Source organism: Opisthorchis viverrini (genome assembly GCF_000715545.1).
Source record: "Opisthorchis viverrini unplaced genomic scaffold opera_v5_7, whole genome shotgun sequence".
NCBI lineage: Eukaryota > Metazoa > Platyhelminthes > Trematoda > Opisthorchiida > Opisthorchiidae > Opisthorchis > Opisthorchis viverrini.
Genome location: NW_008751663.1, coordinates 2,751,884 through 2,777,160, shown reverse-complemented (window position 1 = coordinate 2,777,160; position 25,277 = coordinate 2,751,884). Strand labels below are relative to the sequence as shown.

General features: G+C 41.6%; 1 protein-coding gene across 1 annotated transcript; it reads right to left on the bottom strand.

The window, feature by feature from the left end:
- Nucleotides 1–15,035: 15,035 nt before the first annotated feature.
- On the bottom strand, nt 15,036–24,562 carry T265_00731 (hypothetical protein; the record flags this gene model as incomplete). Its single annotated transcript, XM_009164580.1, has 2 exons — nt 15,036–15,130; nt 24,466–24,562. 2 exons carry the CDS (start codon nt 24,560–24,562, stop codon nt 15,036–15,038), a joined length of 192 nt encoding a protein of 63 aa, XP_009162844.1.
- Between the last annotated feature and the right edge of the window lie 715 nt (nt 24,563–25,277).

Genomic DNA, 25,277 nt, shown 5'->3' with positions numbered 1-25,277 from the left:
CACGCACCTGGCTGAAATACGCGCGCCAGGCATGAAAAAAAGCACATGTGTAGAGAGTGACTCATCCCCAAGTTCACCATCGACCAGACACGTTTCGGATAGGAGGTGCGTTGGTGGAGTCCACTAAACACGGCTTTGCAACGTAAGACCAGTGGAGTGGGGCAGAAACTGTTCACGACCGGAACAACGCCATTGGCTGTACAGAACGAACAAGTGAACGACCAATTAGGGCCAATTAGTCATCCTGTATGTTTACGCAGAAGCCCTGTATGTTTTGTCCTGACAATACAGCCGTGCCCAGGGTTATCTGTCTTCTCTTTGTCGCGAAGTCTGGCGGGCTCGGTGCAGGTGTAACCAATAGACGGCCACCCACGATACAGCACGGTCACACCAGCTACTCAGGCAAACCTACTTAAACTGTTCAGAACTGATTGCAAGAATCCTTGAAAAAAAGGTTTATCACGGAAAACGAAACGGCGAATTACATTATCTTATTCCACTACACTGTGTTTCGACTTCAGCCTTCCCATTTTACGAGCTCAATTCGTTTAACAAGATAGGAGTCGAATTTGAAAGTTCTCTCGTTAACAGATCGACTGAGTCGGGCTTATAAATTTTTTTCTTCCTGTACTGGGTACGTTTCCACGGTAATATCCCAGAAACACTTGACGGGATGCAATTGGAAGTTGACTCAACATCGACGGTACATAGATCCCAGTCTGATGATAACCAGATGCATGGAATATATTCACGATTGGATTGAACACATTAACCCAGCCCTCACAATACCTGAGGAGGAAAATAATGATTCGTAGCCATCAGATTTGGAGATCGGGCAAACATTGTTGAAAGAAAACTTGCTTGTTTTTGGTACATATGCACAGTTGTTTATATCAGTTCGCTGATTATGTCGAAATACAAAATACCAATACAAACACAAAATACATCGAACTTTAGTTAGCTCGTCATCACCACGATCCAGAATCAGGGTATGGACTTGATGTTTCAGCATGAAACGATAACCGGTGCCGCCTGTACCGGTGACAAGTGTGACAAGTGAACGAGCTCAAATACAGTGGGGATACTCCTTACGACTGTGTCCTCAAACATGCATTTCTAGGAAGTTAAGCTCATGTTGCAAAAGTCAGCCCACCTTGGTGGGATACACATTTCTGAAAATGACTGGAAAATAGCCATGTCGTTCTGGATGGCAGAACTAGTCCCAACCGGATTTCCTGCTGTGTTCGCAGCCTGATGTAAGACACAGGACAAGCCCAAGTCACAACAAGTTGGCTGGTCTTGTACCTCTGATCCTGTTACTCAAACCTATGTAAACGCCTGCCGGAAGAACACAAATCAACTGACTGCAGCACGAGATTCATGAAGTGGCTTGGCACGGTTTCCAACCGATACTATGCTCAAGGTTGGTTCTTCGAACGTCACACTGATTTTGGAAGAATACGGTGAAAAATTTGCAATACCGTTTGCCGTGAAATGACAGGCATCCAACTGTTGGAGAAGAGTCTATAAAACTGGGTCTGAGATTCTAGGCCAAGGCAGGTTTCGAACTTACACCATGAACGACACGGAGGTGGAGAAAGTAGTTTACTAGGTCGAGGATAACTCAGATGTTATGCCGTCTACATTTAATCTGTGACTCGCTATCGAATGTAAAAGCTTCACGAGTTTGCAAATACTGGCGATGAACCTCTACGGATACTTTTAATCAAAGGGATTACACCCTATATATGAGACGCTGAACTCCATAAATAATAAGCAAATGAGAACCAAATATATATTTAAACTCACATAGTCAGAGACCGATGATCGATCGTTTGAGAACCTAGAGTTCGGTCTCCTAAAGTCACACCAGCACGTGTCCTTGTGACCAGCAGTACAGGAATGGAGTTACACATCATTTTGAATAGTCTACTGCGAATTAAAATACACTAGACTAGTTAGCGAAATACACTAATTTGCAGACAATTTTGGTTTATAGAGGGACTCACCTGGAACCCAACTAAATCTCTCGTTTGTGATGTTTCCAGGCGACTGGATGTGCTGCACTGGATGCTCCACCATGTTTCAGTTGTTACGATATTCGAGATATCGCGATACATGTATATTCGTAATGCACTACGCATGAGGTTGCTGAAAATTCTTCGACAGCCCACGACCGGTTTCGCCCTTCTTGGGGCTCGTCAGGTAGGCGCAGTTCCTGAGTACTTTGCTCTAATTAGAACTTTTCTGTAATGAGTAGCTGTTCCTTGTCAAAAACCAGCACACGACCGAGTGCATTAGGATATGACCGAAAGTTGGAGGTCGAGTTCACATAACGGCCTTGGCTTAGACGATTTCATCCCTTTAGCTTACGAGAATTCATGTAACCACAAAACCTTGTGATACATTTGGCCGTGCGACGGGGCTATTGGTCTTTGAATATGCCAGCAAGTGTACTGTTCCATGAAATGCTCACCTGTATCATTGGACCTGTGAAGATCATCGTTGGGTTTGTGCTGATCTCAGGTATTCTAACCGCCACATCCAGGTTTAACCACAGCGCAAAAGCAGGATTCATTCATGGCGTGCTGGAGTCCCCAACCAGCAAATAAGGGATACACGTGATAGAGTGGATGGCCAAAAATGTTTGCTACTTGTCAAATGTCACTTATGAGTGTCTGCTGTACAGTGTGAATCATGTCCATGTTAGCTGGAAGAGCATCTCATTAAACAAAAAAGTCGAAAAAATCGTGAGAATACCCGTACGTACATAGCTGGATGACGTAGAAGAAAAACTTGTCGTTATATTGCACAATTTCATTTAAGCACCATCATCCCGCATCATTCCTTTCTGGGCCTTCTCCACGCTCACATCTGTGCAATTTCACGTCACTCAAGGTTTGAGTGTTTCGACATCACCCATGTTGAATGTCACTGATGATAAGCTATATATTCTCTCCGTCCTCTTGTCCAGGTGAATGACCTTTCATTAGACTGTGTTTTAAGTCTGAACTGCTCATCGCGAGTAGGAACTACTGGAGATTTGGGACCTGTTCACCAAGCTAAATGTTAGTCAGTACGTTCACAATGAACGTACTTTGTACAGACTAACCTGTCACAATAAGCGTATAACAGGATTAGCCGAAATTAAAAAACGACTCAGTGAGTTATGCTAACAAAGCTGTAGCTTAGCCACAGCGGTCCGAGGACTTTGAGCTTGAACATATCGATAGCGCATCTGGTTAGCCGAAAGCTTAGGATTAAGCGAATCGGCTCATGGTGCAAGAAACAAAATACCTACAACACTCAAACGCTGTAAGCTCGGAAAACCAAGCAAGCTTATTTTATAGTGCAACGGTTCGGATAGTTGTGTATGGAAGACGCCGGATTTCATAGGTCCTTGATCACCAACAACGAACTACTGCACAACTTTCGAGGGACTATTGACTTAAACACTCATTTGAGATTGCAACCAAGGTTACGCATACGGACGTCATATTCAATAACATAGGAATATTCTTCAGCATAATCTGATGCACATGGGCTGCCTGAGTACTCCGTTCAATAATTCACCATACTGTTGAGAAAAGACTTCATCGGATCTCCAGCTTCGGTAATATTATCATGTCTTTTGGATCGGGACGTGAAGATGGTTGGACTAATGCGGTAATTCTGTTTCAAACAGGGATGCCGTATCTAGAAGATACGCGTTCAAAAGTTTTTCAACTTCTCCATCACCCGCGTAATGTTTGGAATAGCCAAATAGATGTAAAAACAGAGAGCAACCCCTTGGCGAAGAATCATTAGTCTGTCCGTTTATTTATTTCGTTAAAACAAAGGGAAGACATAAATTACCAGATGTAAGTATCAAAATATGACTGAGTTTGAATCAGCGCTAACGAGATACAACCTGAACAAGACCCCGACAAATGGGGTCTAGCTCGAGAAAGCATGACAGAATTGCTTTTCATGCCATATTTGTTTGGCCTTGACAAACTGCGATCCGGTTTGATTCAGTGGTCCTCGTCTGTCAGCCCGTTTCCTGAAGGAGATTTAATAAATGTGACCAACGAAGACGTCTCCCTCTGTTGGTTTGACTTCCACTAGGTCATTTTTTGACCTAAGATATAGCTGGAAGTGCCAGTAAAGAACTATGTTTCAAGGACCATTTCCACTGCGTTCTTGGCCTCCAGTAATGATTCACAACCGCTTATAAGAATGTCAGTCTGTGCAGTTGACTGCTCAACTCTGCTATGTAGATTGGCAGAAAGCGCTCATTCATGAGTTTTTTCCCACTCGGATGCCTGAATCACTACGAAAAAGTTGCTCGCCAAGTAAATGCACCCAGAAACAAAACGGAATGGAGGAAATGTTATTCATTGTATTGTGTATTGGGCATTTTTTCATCGTGTTCAGGCATCAACTATGCACTGCATCGACGATACGATCCCATCATCGCAAAGTAACCCGGACTACTGGTTGCACCATCACCTGTAGAAGGGATTCTAGGGGTGATGTGGAAGAGTGCACCATGTACAGTTACTCAACTATCATTACTTAGAGTTAAATGGACGTCAAAACATCAGTTTTGTTATTTTGACAAGGGTTTCAGGAATGAGTAATTTGGTGTAACAAAGTGGGAAAAGTGACACAAAATAATTAGGTTCAGTGAGGAACGAATCCAATAACAGTGCGTTACATTCAGAAGACTGATAAATCGCTTGGCGCCAATAATCCTGGTGCCGGATAGACCAAAAAGACGGGGAATTAATTCTCTCAATATTTTTGAGAGCGGTGATTGATTGCAATAAACTAATAGCTCTCAAAACTTGAGCGATCCCTAATAAAAAATAAACAGATTTTAAAATTCTAATCCACGAAGACTACCGCTGATGCCGTTGAGGCATAATCCAAGTGGACCTTCTGGCAAAATAGCCGGTAAGTGATTTTACTGCCCTTCTATGTTATTAGGATTTAAACATGACAGTTGCTAGAATGTTCGTAACAATTCATTTCTTTCATTTTATCTACCTATTCAGAACACGACCTGTTCTGATTCTTATTAATATTTTAATTGGAACGACGTAATCATCATGGTATTCGGGCTAAACGTTACATGTGAAACCAATGGTCTGGACCGCTTTATTACTCTCTTCTTCTAGAACATTCTTGGAGAATTCATTAACTGCCAGTCATTTTCTGCAAGCCAATAATCAACCTACTTTGGGTTCTTAGTCGTCAGTTTGGAAAAGACGATCATACAAGCAAACACTGATAAGACGAACAGATAACGTTTGGTCTAATGATGTTTTATTTCACAATGAATTCACGAATAACAATTTCTTGGGGCAAACAAATTGCTTATATCAGCACAATAATGCGACAAATGAGAGAACCCATAAAACTTAGTTCGTTCTGGTCAATAGTCTGCATACTGCACCGCAAACTAACATAAAATATAACGTGAGAATTTCTCGCTAAGTTGACGTTTGATCCGAATTTAAGTGGGATAGAACCGATCAAGGATACCTGTCGTATCCTTGAAGATAATGTACTGTCAGAAATTTCAGACAGATTTAATCTATTACGTTCAGCGAAGAAAATGTGACGTTAATCCTACATTAGGATAAGTGAAGCTCGACTGAGAGTACATGCAACATCCCATGCAAGCGATTCTGTAGGTGAAAAATCACAAGGATGTTCCTAGGTATGTGCCACCAGACCGGCATCATACGTACAGGATTTGTTATTCATAAGCAATAACGATATCCGATCATCGTTGATCGGCTGAAGTTTAGTGATCAATATGAGATAAAATATTTTGGATGTCCACATGAACAACAAGCCAGTGAAACCTTCGTTGACATTGTAAAAAAACTTTAGCACATACAGTGGAAGAGCCGAGCTTTGCTGTATTTCCTCGATATACCCCGATGGGAATCTAAAGCAAAAGAATCCACTTATAAACATTTTGCGCGAGAATGTCGTGAAATTCGAAGTCATTATATTTTAGGCTACAAATCCATTTACTTCATTTTAAAAATTATCGGCAGAACTGATTGAATTACTCTTTTGTTGTTTCTGTTTGTTGCAGGTAACCCTCACAAAACAATAGGCCTGTACTGTCTTTACTCAGGTTCATTCGAAACGTGGCGATATCTTAGTGGGTTAGTAATCTTTGTCTATTCTCACTACCATACAGCGTATTCCGTTCAGGTCAGGCTTCCTCTTCCAAGCTATATAATGATGAAACTTTCACAACGCGCATCTGCAAGCACTTCATCCACCTTGAAGCTCGAGGACTGTGCTTATCTGATATAATCCTCGGAGAATGTTATAAGAACCGCCTTGGTGCTCGCCAGCCACATTCCGTGAGATACTATTGCACCTAGAAACAGGATCCGAAGATCGGACGATGAGGTAAAAGTCTCTCTTCTGTGAAGGCAACGGAAGAACGCGAAATCCACTGTTGTAGAGCACACCAAAGTACAAAGTGCAAGTTGATGTTGGGGAATAACTTCAACTTCTTTAGGCTTTGACAAAAGGAAACTATTTAAATGGCGATAAAATGGGGTAAATTTGGATGGTTTATCCCAAGTACTTCACTATGAACGATCTGGAATTTCAAGGAAATGCTACCAAGCGAGTAGCTGTATAATATTTCTTGCACAAAGTATAATCCTGATATCTACCTGGAACCACTGTTTGAGTACAGTGCATGTGAACTGTAGATTCGCTAAATGAGCATCCAAACACCAGATAACCGGGGTATTGCAGTGGAGAAGTCGATTCTTCACTTATCAGTTAAGAGGAGATCCAGCGAACTTAGTAAATGACAGTATCCAGCGTACAGAGTGACCTTCGATAGGAAAACTAGTGATGGTCATCAGACAGTGCTGTGATAATTCTTCCTTTTAATTACGCCCTGGCGTACGGTTTCAAAGCCCTTAGCGACTTGCCTGTGACCAAGAGAACCTTTATATGACACAAGGAAACTGCTCGCCATATTCCAAAAATCGGCATTTTTCCACAATTGACGCACTAATTGAGAACGCCATTGAAGACTCTGATCAACTCAGGTAAAAGGACATAAAAATTAGTCACTTTCCAGGCGAGAGTTTGAAAAGTTGCTTGCATACAATATCATTAGTAATGGCGGTAACGTTATCAGGCCCATCAAAACAAGTAGAGGCGTTCGATTGGTTATATTTATCAATTAATTTACGCTTAGGGCCCTCCAGTGGCTGCTCGAGTAAGCAGCAACTATGACTGCATCTACAAGGCTGGTTAAGGACAGTCATCATATCATGGCAGATGTAGCTGCCAAGTGGCATTGCATGTGTATTTCATTAAGGCAGATTGTCTCTCTTTTGGTCGGTTTCACTAGTTCACCGAATTTCGTCTGTTTACTGGTCCGTTGAGACTTATCTTCCATTTTCCGAAATTACGTGAGGAATATGGAGAAAACTTTACCAGATTTTATGCAGTGTCCCTGTAGAACAGTACGAATAGAAAATTGATCAAGTATTAAGAAGATGTTGAAGGAAAATGGTCAAGAAAGAATCCGTGAATAAAAGCATAGCCACAGTTGGTCTATGATGTGTTGTGAGCAGATTCTGCACCAAAATATGCGTGATTTCTGCGCAATTGTGATGTCCCTGGTCCTTGAGTACGCTACTGGAAAGTGTGCTCTCAAAATGCAGTGGCCTGATGAGCCAAGAGGGCTGCAACAGAGGCACTGCTCTGTTTGACGGAAAGCGATCAATAATTTTCCACTCCAATAGGTAACTTTTTTGACACGGCACGTATAAAGACCGCCAAGAAAAGAGAAAAAATTGCCCAATGATCTTCATCCCTCAGTGATTGTTAAAATGTAAGGCAGAAATACGGTGTCCGTCTTACAGGGTCAGTTGTGAAAGCCAGTGGCAATGATGAATACGCGACGTGACAAACACCGTGTATAAATCGATGGCGCCCAACAATGTCTTCTAGAAGCCAACTGTTCTGTCCTTTCTGTGGTCTGACCAAGGCTAAGCAGTTTGGTTTTTTTGTTAGATTGAAAATAACTGCACCTATAAGTGTTGACCGAAAAAGGTAACCCAGCCAATTCACTGCCGCGTAGCTTCAAAAGTTATGCCACTTTGCCTTCAGACAGTCAATGTGGAATTTGTTGTTTCATTTGCCTTGGCCCGGATCACACGTTTTACCCGACTGCGCATAACGTTGTTTGAACATGTGAAACTAGTGTGTATAAACTGGTGTTCGCCTTCTACTTACGCCGCCTGTTTTATTTGACAATGCTGGTATTGGGCTCCTCATCCGACCGCAACGGCGGTGGTCGTCGCCGTTTGGTTTGGTGTTCAAATTTACTATTTTATTTACATCTTCCAAAATGTTTCCTCCGGAGTGAAATTACCTAAACTAACCACATAGAGCGAACAACTGAACGTGCTCTGAATGAGAAAAATGCTGTTTGTGTACGGGATCCGTTATTACCGCGACATAAGTAAAGTTATTTTGACGTCATAATCAAGAAGCTCGTATGAATTTTCGGAACAGGATTGAGTCGGTCAGTCACATACTCTGCTGTCGTATGGATTACACTGAGCGGGCACAGATCGTGGTTTGGCGCCACAAAAGCCTGAGGAATTTTCCGCATTTTTTCTGTTACCGTACAAGAGGAGTTACACCCAAAGAGAAAGACCAGGCAACACAAAGAACTATTCGGCGGGTCGAAGGGACAGAGCCCATCGTAAACTGCAGAACTCTTAGACTCCCGGGCCACTTCCGACAGGAAACATATGAAGCAAGTCCCAATGTTGCTTTTCAAAATTTCTCAAGCTGAAACAGCAGCTGGAACATGTCAACTCAAGGACCTCTCGAGTAAAAAAACTCCGCATAGGGAACTATAGGACGTTGGGACTAGGACGCCGGGGGAAAATGCAAAATAACCAATCGGATTTTGCCAATTTAACCTGAAACAGCATAGCCCCTGAACCCAGCAAGATAATGGATAAACTAAACTGATTCAAAAGCGCATCAAAAGTTTTAAAAGAATACATGTGCACTTCTGTCAATTTCCTAGAATTAACTAAAAAAGACAGTATCTAAACTAGGCATTTACACATAAACATGTTTCCTTAGTGCACCATCTGAAATGATGTATGAAAGCATTGGCATTTCATTTATCATCGCTACAAATGCTATAGAAAGCAAGGCCCAATAACAAAACATGCCAGGAAGAAAACAACTCTAGCCCCACCATATTTTACTTGACCAGGCTTTGCACAAAAAGCTGGCTGAATTACACATATATTGACTATTTTCGGGGACTCTCGCCTTTGTTAAACTGAAACTATCAACACTGGAAGTGTTATACGCAAAAGGGAGATACAGCACCACTGGATCACTTCTGAAGGTGACCTAGTAGATCGTGCCGACAAAAACTTTCTGCTGATGGTTGAATGTCCCACAAAAAGCAATTACCCGTTGAAATAGCAGGCGAACTGAAACTGCCGCGAAACTTCTGTGCTGTGCGGTTTGTCAAATTGCCGAGTTGATTTGGTTTTAATGCGACAACACGGAACCAGATTTCTTCTTCATTGGTCGGACGAGAGTCAAGCAACTAAGCATCCAAGCAGCCGACCATGAAGATTTAGAATACCGTACAAATAGGGTTTAGTGAACTCGCGGAAATGCAAAATCCTGACCGCGGTGTATATACCGCAACTTGGTTTTGGCATATCAAGAAATCTTCCTTACTGTGATGCTTTTCATCCCCTGTTATCCACACTCCACTTAGTAGTTACTTGATACGACAATGAAGCTGGCTCGCACAACATAAAATTTTCAGCCGAAGAAGATTAGCCTTGGTTTGCGAGTGAATAAGGATGGTTTTTTGAAGGAAGGCTTTGAAACACAAGCACCCACGATCGGGCAGAAAAGAGCTTCAGTGGTTTGATCGAAACACCCTGACCCCTGAATAATTCCGATATGGTAGCTTTTTCAAATGCTTGATGGCCCTTTGAAGTGCATGTTGCTTCGCCCCGCAGCACCGCGGAGATCAATGAGGTATAGATGTCAAACCCTTGAATAAACCCTGGTAAACTTGAGGGATGCAATTCGCCGGATCTCTAGGGGAAACCGTGAACAACTCGGAACACACCAGTGAGCTGGTTACTCATTGGCTCATTGGAGCCATAGCGCAAACACTCACATAGTTGGCAGGACAAAATTGCGAGTGGCTCTTTGTGAAAATTTCATTGCTATTCTTAAAAACACATTACACCAGTTCCGAGAGAAAGAAGTCAAAAGTCCAAACTCAACGGAAAGACAAAGCCATCTCACAATGGACGTCTCGAAAATATATGTTACGTTAAGTATCCAGCTGGGCTTCTTGAAAATGTTTTCCCAATTGGTACTACACGAGATTACAACCTTCTAGTTCATATTTATCAGTGAGTGATCCTAGGGGATGTGTTTGTTCCTGATGAAATGATTCAAACTACATTTAAATGGAGCGAAAACTGTAGTTGCAATAAACCTGACGAAACATTTTCTACTTATTTATCTGGAACAGTATCAATCAAGTACATTAATCACCAAATGAGCCTAGTACTCATACTGATGGGTTTACCAACTGTACTGGAATTCAAATGAGGTAGCCGGCGTCTATTCACAAGATTTGTTTGTCGAGTTAACCCATCTCTTCATCTGAAAGATTTTTGAGCAAGTTCGCCCACAAAATTTGCGAACCATTAGGACACTGCACAGCCCAATAAAATGGGTTTGAACCTAAGCGATGATCGATTACGTACACATTGTATCCGCTTTAAAACGTCTGTACAAGGGATTTTCAGCCACAGTAATCTGTCAGTTCAAGCTGTTGGCTTCTTGGGACAAAAAGTATTGGTTTTATGAGTTCATGTATTGCTGTTTGGTCTAGACATGGTCTAGACTGGCCCATTGGTGTGTCACCGCAAATCGATTAAATCGTATTTAGTTAATAGACAGGCTATCAAATGGGCTTGGTTATATCCTCAAGACACCATTCGAAATCTACCCGTCTGCTCACAAGTCTCTATGTTCGAACTATGCGTTACAGCCCCTTCAATCAATAAACGTGGTATCAATAAGTCATACTGGCCTCATACTTACCCAGAATCGTGACGCGGCCAACGACGACTTTGTAGCAAACGAACAGCCACTGATAAAGTAGCAAACTTAGAACAGTGCGACTGAAAATCAATGGACACCACTCTGTGACATTTCATGCATAATAAATTACGTAAAACACCGGTTTCCTGGTTATTTATTGCTATTCCAATCCCGCTTAATCTATCCCGCTGGATTCGGCGGCATTTGGAAACAAATAGTGGCGACGACACGTTTGAGCGTAGGACATGTAGCCTGTCAAAAATAATAGATTAGATTCATTAGAACAAATCGACTTGTATATTTATCCGCTTCAGATATGCCTCAGAACATTGTTGGCTACTAAACACGGAATGTTACGTCATTTGCTCAAGCAACATCATTGAAAATTGATGAAGTAATGGAATATTTTGCGTTGTACCAATTTACTACTACGTAAACCATTTGGTTAATCTAATGACTAAAAACAGCTGACATTATTGGTAGAGGAGAGTGTAGAGTTATTTTCCATCAGGCGGGCGTTTTCAAAGATAACTATTTGACATTTTGGGTTTTTTAATGCAAACATTCGCTAACACACAAAGATTTTGAAGTAGCTATTGGATAAACACCACTTCGCCGTTAGTACGGATTTTGTACGTCTACATAGTGAAATGTAGTACACAGTTTCGTTTAATCTGGGTAAACTTTGTACGTAAATGGCCTGGTGTGTGAACATTACTTCTCAAAGAATGCTGGTCTGCTCCAATCACGTCTTTTGCAAGGTCCGACAAATCAAGCGAAAGGGGAGATACCGTTTCAGACAGCACGTGGATCAAACTGTTGCGCAAGGTATTACCATCGACTGACCCTCGAGGTATGTAACCCCGTCGCTTTGGCTTGTTGTCTTGCAAACGCGAATGTCAAGAATACCGTTTTCTAATATTTCATACTACTTCTGTGCCTGACATCCACGAACTGAACTAGAACGCTCGCTAGATCCAACGAGTTTTGCCCCCTTCCTCGCCTGCTTTGTTGTCTTTAGTTGAGGCTGAAATCGGTAGAACTCGTGACCCCAGCCAAAGACACTGTCGCAAATCTCCAATTGTTTCCATTTCGCAGGTGACCCGCGCGCTTCACACGCCCTCTCATATTCCCTCCACAGCTTGAAGTCCAAGATGTTTGTATACGCAGACCCCGATATCACATTCCTTTTTGCTATCTTTGCGAATTACCTGAGGGTGCTGACGCGATTACTTCTTTGCTGAATGTCAACTACTAACAGTTGTTTTCTTGCCTTTTCACCGTTGAGTTTTACACTCATGACAGCTTCATTCTCGACATTTGTTTCTCCACAGACACGTCCTCCAGCATGTGAGATCAGCTTCTTTTTTTGACCGAGGTTGTTCTGGCAGTGACGCTGGCCCCATTGGGAATATTTCTCACCTCCAACTCATCAAAGTACGTCACATATACACTCATTTGCAAACTAATTTGGTTTTTCGAGAGACTCACCTGGAACCTAGCTGAATCGCTCGTTTGTGATGTTCTCAGGCAAATGAATGTGCTGCACCAGGCCGCCCAATGTTTCAGTCGCTGTGATATTCGAGATATCGCGATACATATATATTCGTAATGCACTACTCATAAGGTTGCTGAAAATCCTTCGGCAGCCCACGACCGGTTTCGCCCTTCTTGGGGCTCATCAGGTAGGCGCAGTCCTCGGGTTTTCCGTCAACTTTATGTTCTACTTGAAACCTGAGAACATCACAAACGAGAAATTCAGGTGGGTTCCAGGTGAGTCTCTCGAAAAACCAAATTAGTTTGTATATTCGCTGATTCCGTGCAATTTGGTTGACCGAACACCCGGGGTCTACGTCACATATCCTTCTCCATCTGATAATACTCATTATTTCAGATAGGGTTTTCTACTAAAAGACTTTTTCATCCCTTCGTACACTTTAGTTGATAGGAATGTTATGAGTCGTTTCTTGACAAATATCCCTGATTGTGTTTTTTGTCAGGAGAGGTTCTGTATTCGACTGAAAGAGTGGAATTGCCTACCGAAGTCGGGAATGAACGAGGCTACTTTTCTTGAAACATAGGAAGCATATATGTTGAGGTGGAAATAGGAAAATCGTCAGCTGGCGAATTTCTGTGCGTTTGCACGCGATCTCAGCCGCCCGTGACCGACAACCACGAAAAACAACAACCATATAAACAGAAGACGTCCATCATTAATTTTGTTTTTTCATGCCTCCATCAGTTGCTTGACTCCTACGGACATTTGTTAATACCGAATTCCAAAATCTCGCCGATCAGGAAGGGGTCAATTGTCTTCAAACTGAGTCAGAAAATATGTCGAAATACCACGTGAATTGTGCTTTTAGATACCTTGGAGAGTGTCTATGGTGTCAATGACAAAATCAATATTTCATACCAGCTTTTTAAAACGGAAACGAAGATAAGTCGTGAACAACCGAACGCATCTCGACTTGAACTCAATAACAATTCTCTGAACAAGTATGTCCAGTATGTCTTAATTCGAATTTGACGATTGATACCAAATTCATGTATAGTTCGCTAGTAACCTACGAGTCTCCTCGAATTTCTTCCCATTAATTTATCACAAGGTTTCTCTGGATTGCTATCATCATGTGTATGGTGGGACATCCCCTGTTAACTTACCTATCCTTGGAAGAATTCGACACGGGCCACTGCATCTCAGCGATATTCCTTCATTGCTGTTGTTCTCAGAAACAGCGTATCTTCGCTTGTCATGCAGTTACTACCCTGAGCATTTCCAGAGAACTATGCTGCTTCGATCTATTTGATAGACAAACAAATGGCGGCTGAATATACCTGTGGTAGTCAAGAGAACGAAGAATGTAGCGAACGAAGATTGTTTTCTGTGATTGTTCATCTTGGCTAATACTTCACAAATTTATATGGTAGCAGAGATCACGTGGAAAAGGTTAAGATCGTGGCTACGTACACTTTAGAAATAGAAATCAAAGGAAAGGGGGTTGGATGAGGGAGAGATCAATGGGTCACGGAGTCAGGTAAGTGACGTCAATGTCGGACGGACTTGTGGGACCGGATTTTTCGTAGGCCAGTTCAAGTTCAGAGGTCGCACAATTTGCGGATCCAGCAGTCGGATTCCAATCGCCTCTGCGATCGATAGTATTTTGGATCGTACTATTCGCGATCGGTTCAGAGATACCCGGTTTATGATGGTGAAGGCTTGCTCCTTGTCTATGACATGACAGGTTTCGGTCAAATATGATGTGATCGCGCTTGAGCCTGGTTTTTTCCCACTAACATTCAGATTGTGTTCTCGTATTCTGTGCGACAAATGCCTTGTCGTACGACCAATTTATGATGCTCGGCACGAGCATACAACTGAGTACACAAAAGCTGGTGGTAGAATGTGACGATTTCTCTTTCATGCAGAATTTGATAGTGGGGCTAGAGTTGAAGCTCAAACATAGATTAGCGGCCAAGTATGTCGTATCAACGGAGTTTCTGAGCCTTCTGGTGATTAGTTCCGCAACCGAGTCACCTTTGAATGGAAGCCTCATGTATACGGACTTCTTCCTTTCAAAAAATGTCCTGTCCATGCAGCAACCTCCATCTAGTCTATTTGACACAATGTCACACTGAAATCTTGTCTTTTGTGTTTCGTTTGATAAGCTCCTGGCCACTACTAGTCACCTGATACCCCGAGAGAATGAAACAGCCTAAAAGCCTAGAAGCTATTCTTATTAAATCCACCCAGAAATTTGTTTATATTGCCTGTACCTTTTCGTTTTGCTTTTCATCGAGTTTGGTTTTGTAATCTACGCCTTGTGTTGTAAAATAGTGTCCACTAATGAAGTAGAAAGGGTCGGAGTGAGGCGTGATCACTCGATTTCATCATTGTTGGACACAAAACAACTTAGACGCTCTAGAACTAAACTTTGCTTGGTCTTCTTACGGTATTCGGGGTGATTTTTATCTGAAACGAAAGAAAGCAGTAGACGTCCCTGCAATTTTTTCTTCCCCTTTCATCTAAAGGTGAGGCCATTACCCACGCTGAAGCTTGGTAACCCCGCTAAAACTGACCACAAATTTCGCTTTATAATGAGGACAAACATATATAAGGAGGGCTGCTGCATTCTCTCTAGCCCTGTGATTCGTCTGAATTAAAGCACTGGAGAAACACTTTGGAGAATGAATATATGAGTCCGTGGTACACAAGCAATCAGTTGTTACCAACGGGAGAGTATTGCAAGTTTATTTCCATGAAACGTGGAGAGCGGTATTTTCAAACACCTCCTACCCCAGAGAGTAACGTTCTGAATCCAGTGTTCTAATGAGCAGCCATGAACTACCGTTTACAAGAAATTACTTATGGACTGACTTGACCTTGATAGTATCATTATCGTCGTCATGCTCACGACAAGGAACAGCCACCTCATTGTAACTGAACCCTTACATTGTAATGGAACAACCACCTGCAAGAAAGCCAGATTGCGAACGGAACAGCCAGAATTCCAGTAAGAGGATTTATGACTAAGAAATCACTTTCGAGCCCAAAGATATTTTTACAAACTACAAGAGGACATAAGCATCCAACTGTGCACTGATAAGGCGATGATGCGATAATACGATAACGATAACATAATATTTGCAAGCCCATGGTAACACCAGGTGAGCAGATCAACGAACACCTGATCAACTAACAGAGAAAAATGTCTGATGACAGTGTGGGCATTGCGACTGTTTCATTATCTAACTTTCATACGGTCGATGTTGATCACTATCGATTAGGTTAGTGGGCTTTCCAAATCATAAAGACCACATGAAAAACTAAATTCTAACTTAAGTTAAACCTGAGAGCTTGCAGGCTAAATCCAAACATGTAGCAAACGTTTTTGACTCGCTCCCAGTAATTGAGCGACTAACAGATGAAATGATACCCATGTTTTTGATGAGATGGTTAAATTTTCCCCAGGGTTATCCAAACAATATGCTTAGATGGAAATTTTCACCCATACTGTTATCAACATCCCACACTCAACAACGAGTGACCAGTCCTGGTATTATGTGTGTTACTAGCTGGAGTGGAAAACTACAAGCACCGAATACACAGGGAACTCTCGAGTAACAATAGATTCCCAGAGGACGTCAAATCGTGTTTTGCGAGATATAATTCGATTCGATTAGGACACTGGTTTGCCATTAAAAACGGAATAGTGGAAGTATGAGCAATCTGGCGCTCTGTCAAGCGAGTTTGGCTGAAAGATCGTAGGTCGAGCAGTTATCGTTCAACCTGAAAAATTTTACAACCGGAGACTGCATATTAGGACAAAGTCTCCTGAGTTAAAACAAAAGAATGTGACTTGGTACCTGGTGGAATTAGTGAACTCCTTAACTGAAGTTTTAGCCCAGTTCACTTCTGAACGTGCACAGGATTTCAAAGTGACGTATCCGGTTACCGAAATCCAACAGGTTCCAACCTAATTCACTATTACCGAATTTAGTTTGATTAGGTTTCATAACCTTGAGATATACGACTAGAATAGTTAGTTTGAATTTAACAAAACCATAGAGACTGACGCTTGGTTCATATTTTGAGAACCTTCCAATTGATGTTGTAGAATTTACTTGAATATCAACAAAACAGTCCATAAAGTATTGGTGCAACGTAAGACACACTAAATGAAATAAAATTTCTTGTTTCATAAAAGAATGAACCAGACTTAATTTGATTCACAAAAATTGCAAACCTGGTAACTTTTGAGAGGATAAGAGATCGAGATGTGATTGTGATGACGTTCTTTCTTCGAAAACCACATAAATGCAGGTTCAACTGTGCACCCTTGATGTTCCCTGGATTAGTAAATAGATGTCTTCAAACCGATTGTCAACCTCGGTGATCAGATAATAGGCCATCAGCTCAGCCACAAATGAAAGCACCCGTGCGACCCGGCACATCACCAACTCGTGGAATTATTTGCGTCCATTCACCCGTACAGGAAAATTACACTATGTATTTTATGTATGTATGATATGCCATGTTTATTTTGATTTCACATACATTCTGGTTGCTTCTAACAAAACCGATCTGTAAAATTATATTAGTTATGAAAGCATATCTAATCCTCTTATAGTCTTGATGATCTGGAGCAGAAAGAAAGAGCTGGGCTTTGTGAGGCCAGCAGGGGTCAGCAAAATCTTGTGCATTGCTCCAAAAACGAACGGCTATGGGAGAAATATTATGCCCCGGGTAATCATAAGCTTAAAAAAGGATTGGAAGGACTTGATGGGCAGACCACCTAGTACGCCATCACGTGACCCTCGAATCTGTTAAACTTTCTGTGTCCCATCTACCTTGTAAACGGGCTAGAATTTTAAACGTGACCCAGAAAGCGAAGTTAAGGCTAGAAGACTTGGTGCAGACAAGGCACGTGCAACCCATCAGCAAATAACATCTGTCAGACAAGATTCTTTGACATACTACTTAGGTGAGAGTATGTAAATTCTTGCGCCCGGACTGGGACTATAAGATATCCAAAGAAAAAATGTTAACATATCCTTTAACTTAATCTTTGCCCCACTTACTTGAAAGTGGGCACCGTTTAAACTTACCAAGTCCTTTAAACACATTATTGAACTTTCGGAACTATGCCGAAGATCTTTTCCAGGGTTGAAGCCATTTGTAACCATGCCCCCCGGAAGGTTGCGTACAAATGCTGGAACCGGAGAACTGCGATATCAAGATCTGAACCACACCTGAGCTTCAATAGAGGTTTCAGCTGCAACAAAAATCTTGATCTTCTGTTGGTGATTTTTTGCAAATCTAATCGACTTGATAAGTTAACCTGACAGACCCCACTCATCTTTTAGAAGTTGGAGGAATTAAATGATATGCTGAGAATCTAGACATGGTTCTTTCAGTTTGTTTCCAGTGAAAACATAGGATTTTTATGGACGTTTGTATATCCCAGGAATTTGACCATCAGTGGATACCAGCGGCTCTCGCGTTCTCATTAGAAAGTCCCATCTGCAGAAACCTACATTTAAAGGTGAGTAACACCTCTGTTTCTGCCGGTTGTATATATCCGCTATCTACATCACTAGCGCTTTAATGCGACACCCGTGCTCTCTTGCGCTCTTACTAAACTAGACGAAAGAAGAGTTCTCAATGTCAACATGCGATATCGGATGTCTGAAAATTATTTTCAAGGAATCTGGTTCTCTGAACGACGATTTAAGGTGCATCCGTATGTAGAATGCCTTGACTTATTAACAAGATCCGTCAATCTTTACACATTTGTCGTAATTTTTACTAAGCTATAACCTCAGCCTCCCGTTGGCCTCCCCAGGACCATTACTTGACCTGGCACGTGCGACACCACAGTGTGAAGCGTTTTTCGCAAATTAATTTAGAAAAGTAAAGCTCTTGAAAAAATAATTTCCTACGCATTTTCAGGAAATGAAAGCATAGAACGTAAATGACCCACTCTGCTGCAGTAGAAAAAATGTTCGTATTCTTTCAACTTGGCTTAGGAACAGAGCTTGGCAGTGTTGCTAGACCATAGTACACAATAATGGCAGGCACATTCGGTAACATTGTTGCTAATTTATCCGTTATTTTTCAAGACCAAAGTCCTTTTTGTCCTGAATTCACGTGTTACTTCTAACGAGGCCTTGGAACTTCTAGTAAAAACCACGCGACCGGCCACTGCAACATTTTGAGTCATCGTTATTTTTATTCAGGCTTAATACTGATGATCACTTTACGTCCACTTAATTCTACTCGTTAGTCAGCTTTTCACACCTTTCTTTTCAGAAACCATATTCACTGGCAAACTGTCTCTCCAGTTTCGTCGTGCCAGTTGTTTTTAATCAATAAAACCTCAAACAGTGGTGCCACAAACTGACAGTTTATCTGGCGGATCGACTGTTTTAAAAAGTAGGGACGTGTAAGTGGCGTCGCGGTGCATTTGTCTGAAACAGTATGCGCGAACAGTATTCAGACAAATGCAGGTTTTACACCGTATAGTCCAGTAGGAAAGAAAGTCTAATTCAGTAGGATCAGGATCTGAATACCCATGATGAAAGAAGCACAGGACTAAAGTTACAAGCTTCCCACTGACAGTAGAGACCACATACATTTTTCGTACATGATTAAGTTTATAAGAAAATATAGACTAGAAGCCGTTCACTGGTCAACATACCTTAGAAAATGAGCAAAAGTACAGATGCCTGTCAATGTGGTAGCCATTTCCAGCTTATTTACATGGGACTGTTATTATCAATGCCGATAAGGCCTTTAAATTTTTAGTAAATTAAGAGGGGATTTTTCGCGCCACGCAGAATGTGCATCCTACTCAAATGGAGGGCTATGAACAAGAATGCCAAGCAGAACCTACTCCTATGTACTGTTATTAGTAGTTAGCTAATGGAAGATTAGTTACTGAAAACTGGAGTCGATCAAACATTTAACAGTTGGTAAACCAGTCACATCTATTTTGTGTCTCCCAGTTTGCTGTCAACCAGCTAGAACTTTATGAACACGTTTACCCATCCATATATCAAAAGGACCACATATATACCAATTCGAGGGCAATTCAAGGGTTAGGGAAAGGTGGCTCAGAAGCCCAGAATTATTATATGCAAACGAAATATGATTCATCCGGGACTGCGATCTAGCTTAAGTTTGTTTAACCTCCTGGGTAACAGAAATCCAATTCCAACCTGTAGAATAAACTTGGAGCAACCTCAATGACTTAGGGTCACAATGAGCGAACACAGCTAAGTTTCACTTAGATGGTTTGGAAAGGAGACTACCACAAGTTTGAAAACGGAGTTCTTCCTAATGCTTTTTGCTCTCCTCATACCCTACCGGACTAAGTTGGTTTAGGTCAGCTTTGGTACTTCTTGTGTCATATGAGAATTACATTATTTCATGGTTCACGCCCAACACATGTGGCATCCCTGTTGGATTACTTAGTTCTGTCGCTAAATCCCTGAAGCCGGTGGGGTCATAAAAACCCTTATTAAGACCTTTGTTATAGTGGATATTGTCAGACATCAAGAAGATATGGAAGTATCCATCGACAATTTGGATCAAGTTATCTGCTTGTAAGTAACAGTCTGCTCCTCCAGTTTTCAAACATCTATCATCAATTTGCTTCAAATGGTATAAAACATTTGTTAGTCTCTTTGCTCGAAAGGTTTTTATCACAGTATACTTTGAAGCGTTTGATTAGCGGTACCAAATATCCAAAAAAAAACATTATTATTAGAATTTCCGAGCAACGTCTCACAGAAATTCCAAAACAGTTAATTAAATCCTGTAGACAACCATCAAGTCTGTCATCTGAATTGCCTCGCAATGTTTTTTCGTTGAGTTGCTGGACCACCAGCACAGCTTTGGTAGTGACCCTTTGTGAACAGACCTTGCTGAAAAATGGCATGAAAAAAAAACACTAAATATCTGACAACAGCGCAAAATTATCGCGCCACACAGAGGACAATGGTAATAAGATAACGTAATATTCAGGGTTCTCTCTACAGTTAATCGAATTGTTTTATTGCACTGACCCTGCAGAATTTTTTTCAGTGAATCTATTGCTGCTTTTGTTACAATATCCTCAAATGTTCTGTCATCTTCTGAGAATATGCCGAAATCTGTTGGGATCAGTAGAAACCATTTGAAAACTGCGTCTTGCAGTGTTAATAACCAACCGATGACCAATTTACTAAACTTTTGCGATTAAAAAGAACATTGTTGGGTCATGTAATAACGGACCAGCTCATCGAACAAACCAATGGTCATTATGGGACATTCACACTGAACATGCTCAACAAGCATTGAACTTTATATTGAACCATTCCTCGATAGTGAAAATCACATTCCAGCTCTCCGTAAGCCGACTGGTACACAAGAGGTTCTGGCGTCAAGAAACATCACAATAATCAAGGATTTTGAGAGTGTTGCTGAGCTGAGCAAAAGTTGTACGTACAAAGACACCAGTGTGTTTACACATCAGTCTCCGAACTCGGACCTCGCACGGAGATGAAGGACGGATCATTTAGCCTTGACAAATTCTCACTTCAGAGCTTTGCATGGAGTTGGAATACTGTAAACTCAAGTGACCTCGTAATGGATATCAATCTGCCTGCCAAGTTAGACGTTTCATTTCGTTTTTGAGTACAGGGCTCCTCCTGACATCTTTCACAAATATCTCATCACAAGATTCTTGAGCTGGCACAAAAGAAATCCTGGGATATCTTGACGAAAATCCACGAGTAAATCAATGTTCAGCTAAGACGATAGCCTCGTTAATCACGTTTCACGACATCTTTAGGAATCTCTGAAAACTTTCAAATTACATATCGGACTATACAATGACATCTATCAATCCGTTGAGGAGTCTCACATAGAGAAGACGAGAGTAGTCCAAAGTCCTGCGTAACCTATTGGTAGGGGGATTTACAACACGCTTAGTGTTTGTATTTATACAATGGAAAGTCTGCTTCTACCATATGAAACTCAAATCAAATTTCAACATGCACTTGCGGTAAGATTTTCCGCCAGAATGTCCGGAGATAGGAAAGTATTCACCAATAACTTCATTGGGAATACTTCGGTGCCACAAAACTGCTGGTTTGCTGGCTTCCCACTGACCAACAGCGCGTTGTACGTTTGCCACACGAAGCCCACTAATTAGCACTGATGTAAGTCAATCATAGTCAAAGGCATCGAAAAAACTCGAAACAACAGTGATAATATCTATCGAATATTTTAAGTGTACCTGAGGATTCTTTAGCGAGTAAATGTTTTATTAGACCATTATAACTGGAAATCACTCAGTCGCAAAGTAAGGCACTCGAATACTTTATTCCAACTTAATCTCTTGTTTACGATACTGTTCAGCCAGATGTACCACCTCTTTTTTCAGCCAGTGCGATTTTGAAAACGGAAACCAGCAGGAAACGGTCTTTGTGCGTCATATTTTGTTAAAATGTCATTAACGGAAGACTTAATTAGAATGCAATCTCCCGTTGAAAATAACTTAGTTTGCAAATGAATGTACTCCAAGCATCACGTACACTTCTGGGTGCAAACGGAACACAAATTTGACTCGAACGCCGAGATTACGCCTATTGAATGGGCTCCACAAGGACGAAACTGATTGTCGGCTGTCAACAAAATTGCTTTTATAAGGTTTGAGAATTCCTCGGTAAGACATAGCTTCGCGAACCAAATCGAAATGGGCACTGATCCTTGTTTTGTAAAATGTAATTGGTTGAGCGAGAGCGCAAAGAGCCAATACAATCCACTGACATTGATGGATTTTCACACACCGTATGACCGATGCCTCAGGTCACATTGGGAATCCGCGTTTATAACAACAAAGCAACGGCAGTTCCGTTCAAGTGATATTGACATACAAACTCAGCGCACGTCGACCCAACCAACGGAAGCTCTAACTTTAGGTCGTAAAAAACAAACGTAAGGGCAATCCGGATAAGAGCAGGTCCTCTGAGAAAAAATTATAGGTGATGGGGCTGTGCGCAGTGATGATGTCTCCTCGTATGGTGACGAAACGTTTGCAAGCCAATTGCCAAGCTCGGCGAACAGATCAACAGCCACCTGATCAACAACCAATAGAGTATGCTTCATTGTTCGGTGATACTAATTTCCCACCAGTGAAAGAAAAAACGTTTTACAAGGTTCACGTTTGGTAAAACGATAAACCCTCAAGACAGAAACACAACCAGGAAAAGGCTCATTAGATCTAACTCAAAGAAAACTACCCTCGTCCACGACTTACACCCCAAAACGCTGCTGTGAAACCCTCAGTGACGGAGTTTATTTATCCTTACGTTAGTGAAACCCGCCTAAATGCCTCCTTGACGTATATGCTGTATACTGTCTTCAGTCTAATCCCTCCATAAACGAATGAATTGGTTGATTTTGCTGACAAATAACCACAGCCCTTTCTCCGTATAGCGCTAATCTCTTCGAGGAAATTATATGTGCACACATGTGTGGCACGTGTTCCTTTGATTCTACCAAATCTTATCTATCCACAAAATAGTTCGGGAGGAATTGTTGGAAAGTAGATAAAGACAAACGACAGAGTTTACTGACCTGACAGATGGTTGCAACCTATCTGAAAGCCGTAAACTACATAGAGAAAATAAAATAATTTGCAACCTATCTGAAAGCCGTAAACTACATAGAGAAAATAATTCATAATTAGAAAGAATCGTTTTGACTCTTTCTGTGCTGACACAGTAGATGAAAAAAACTAAATCTCATATCCTCAAGATTGAAAAATATTACTCGATTTAATGCGCATCTACTTTTGTAGATATTCACCCTTGTTATCAAGGAGTGTAACTCGTTCACCGCCTCTCAGTGAGGAACCCTTGGAATAATATTCAAATAATCGTAATTTGTAAGAGAAATAAAGCGTGCTGAAAAGTTGGGTTCTTCGGGAGCTAATACATACACCATAAATTACAGCTTTACACTGAGAACCACATTCTGGCTTCTCAAAAACCAGAGGGTTGACCAAGCTCTCGCACACCCCTTTGAATCTACTTGTTACTGCACGCGCGTACTCAAAGAAGACGCATGTAAACGTTGAAGTCACTTATATGTGCAGTAATATAAACTGGGACCTATGAGTTTGCTGCTACCATTCAAGATATTCCCTTTCGCTGCTTGAAAATGGTCACCTCTATAGAAGCATATTGACAGTCTAATGCCCTCCGATCGTATTGTGACGTGTGCGATGAATCAGCTGATAAATGGTACAACAATCACCGAATACTAACCATCCCCCAAAAAACTTTGAGAGAAATGAAAGGCTTGATGTGATTGAGAAGTCAACAACTCAACAGCAATTTCAGGCCGTTTATTTGAAACTTCCTACAGGTCAGGAAAAAGAGATATATCGACGGATTAAATACCCATGAGAATTCCCCCTATCCAAAGCTTGAACATCATGCCACCTACCAGGTGAAATTGATGTCAAGTTTTCTGATTTCACGAACGATGCGTGCAGTTGCGATATAAGGTTGAGACTACGAGTGATAGGATAGAACAAATCAAGTGCTTGCTTGTATTCCACCCGCTTTGCAGATAAATATAAATAGAACCACACCAGGTTGAAGACATGCCATACACAGAGTCTATCGGGTTTACACCTCCAATTCTTTCTTTCACTCAGACTTGTCCGTTTTGAGCAGCCAACATGACCTCAATAATTAGTAATTCTTTTGGTGGATTCTAGATGAAACGTAAAAGTCATTTTATTATCTCACCTGGCAGTACGGAGGCCAGGACTGGCAACTGAGATTTCGTCTCGAAGCGAAGCAAATCTAGGTTCAAAGACCGTGGAGCACGGTATAACTGTTCCATCTTTATTGGAAATAACAATCGATGCGCTTCCCACAAGTCCCAGAGTTTCGAACCCGCAACAATGAGGCCGGTGATTGAACATTTAACCGCTGGACCACCAGCGGCTTAAAAGTGGATGATTCCCCGCCCCTCCAGTTACATAGCCGCAGGTCTTTCCATCACAAAAACTACACCATGTGGCCACTTACTGATTGGCAATCTCCAACATAGCCATTCTCCGTTATCAAATTAGGAAATTGGCTCAAACTCTCTCCGCAATAAAGGAATACGCAAAAAAGTGATTCACTGTTTGAATACAACTTTTGAGAGTTTCTGAGTAAACTTCCGGAGGCGGGGCGTGTCTTTTCTACAGTGTGGCTGCTACGCTTGTTCCGTAGTCGCCTGGTTAGGCTTGTGGAGCTCCGTTGACTTCCTGTCCAGTGCTCGCTAGTGTGTATGTTCGGGCCGAGTGGCCTAGCCACTTAAAAAATTGAAGGGAAATTCTAGTGTACATGTCGGCTAAGGTTGTCAGTGGGACAGGAATTGTTACGTCATTTGTTAGTGACGCGTGATCTACGGAGTGGCCGTTACAATTGCTTACCAGGGGATTCCAAAAGGTTTTTTAAATGAGTGCAAAAGGAGGGTATGAAACTAGAAAATCGCGTTGTTCATTCTTGACTGGTTCTGATATATTCGTCCCAATTCTCTATAATCTGAGGCAATAACATCAAAAATA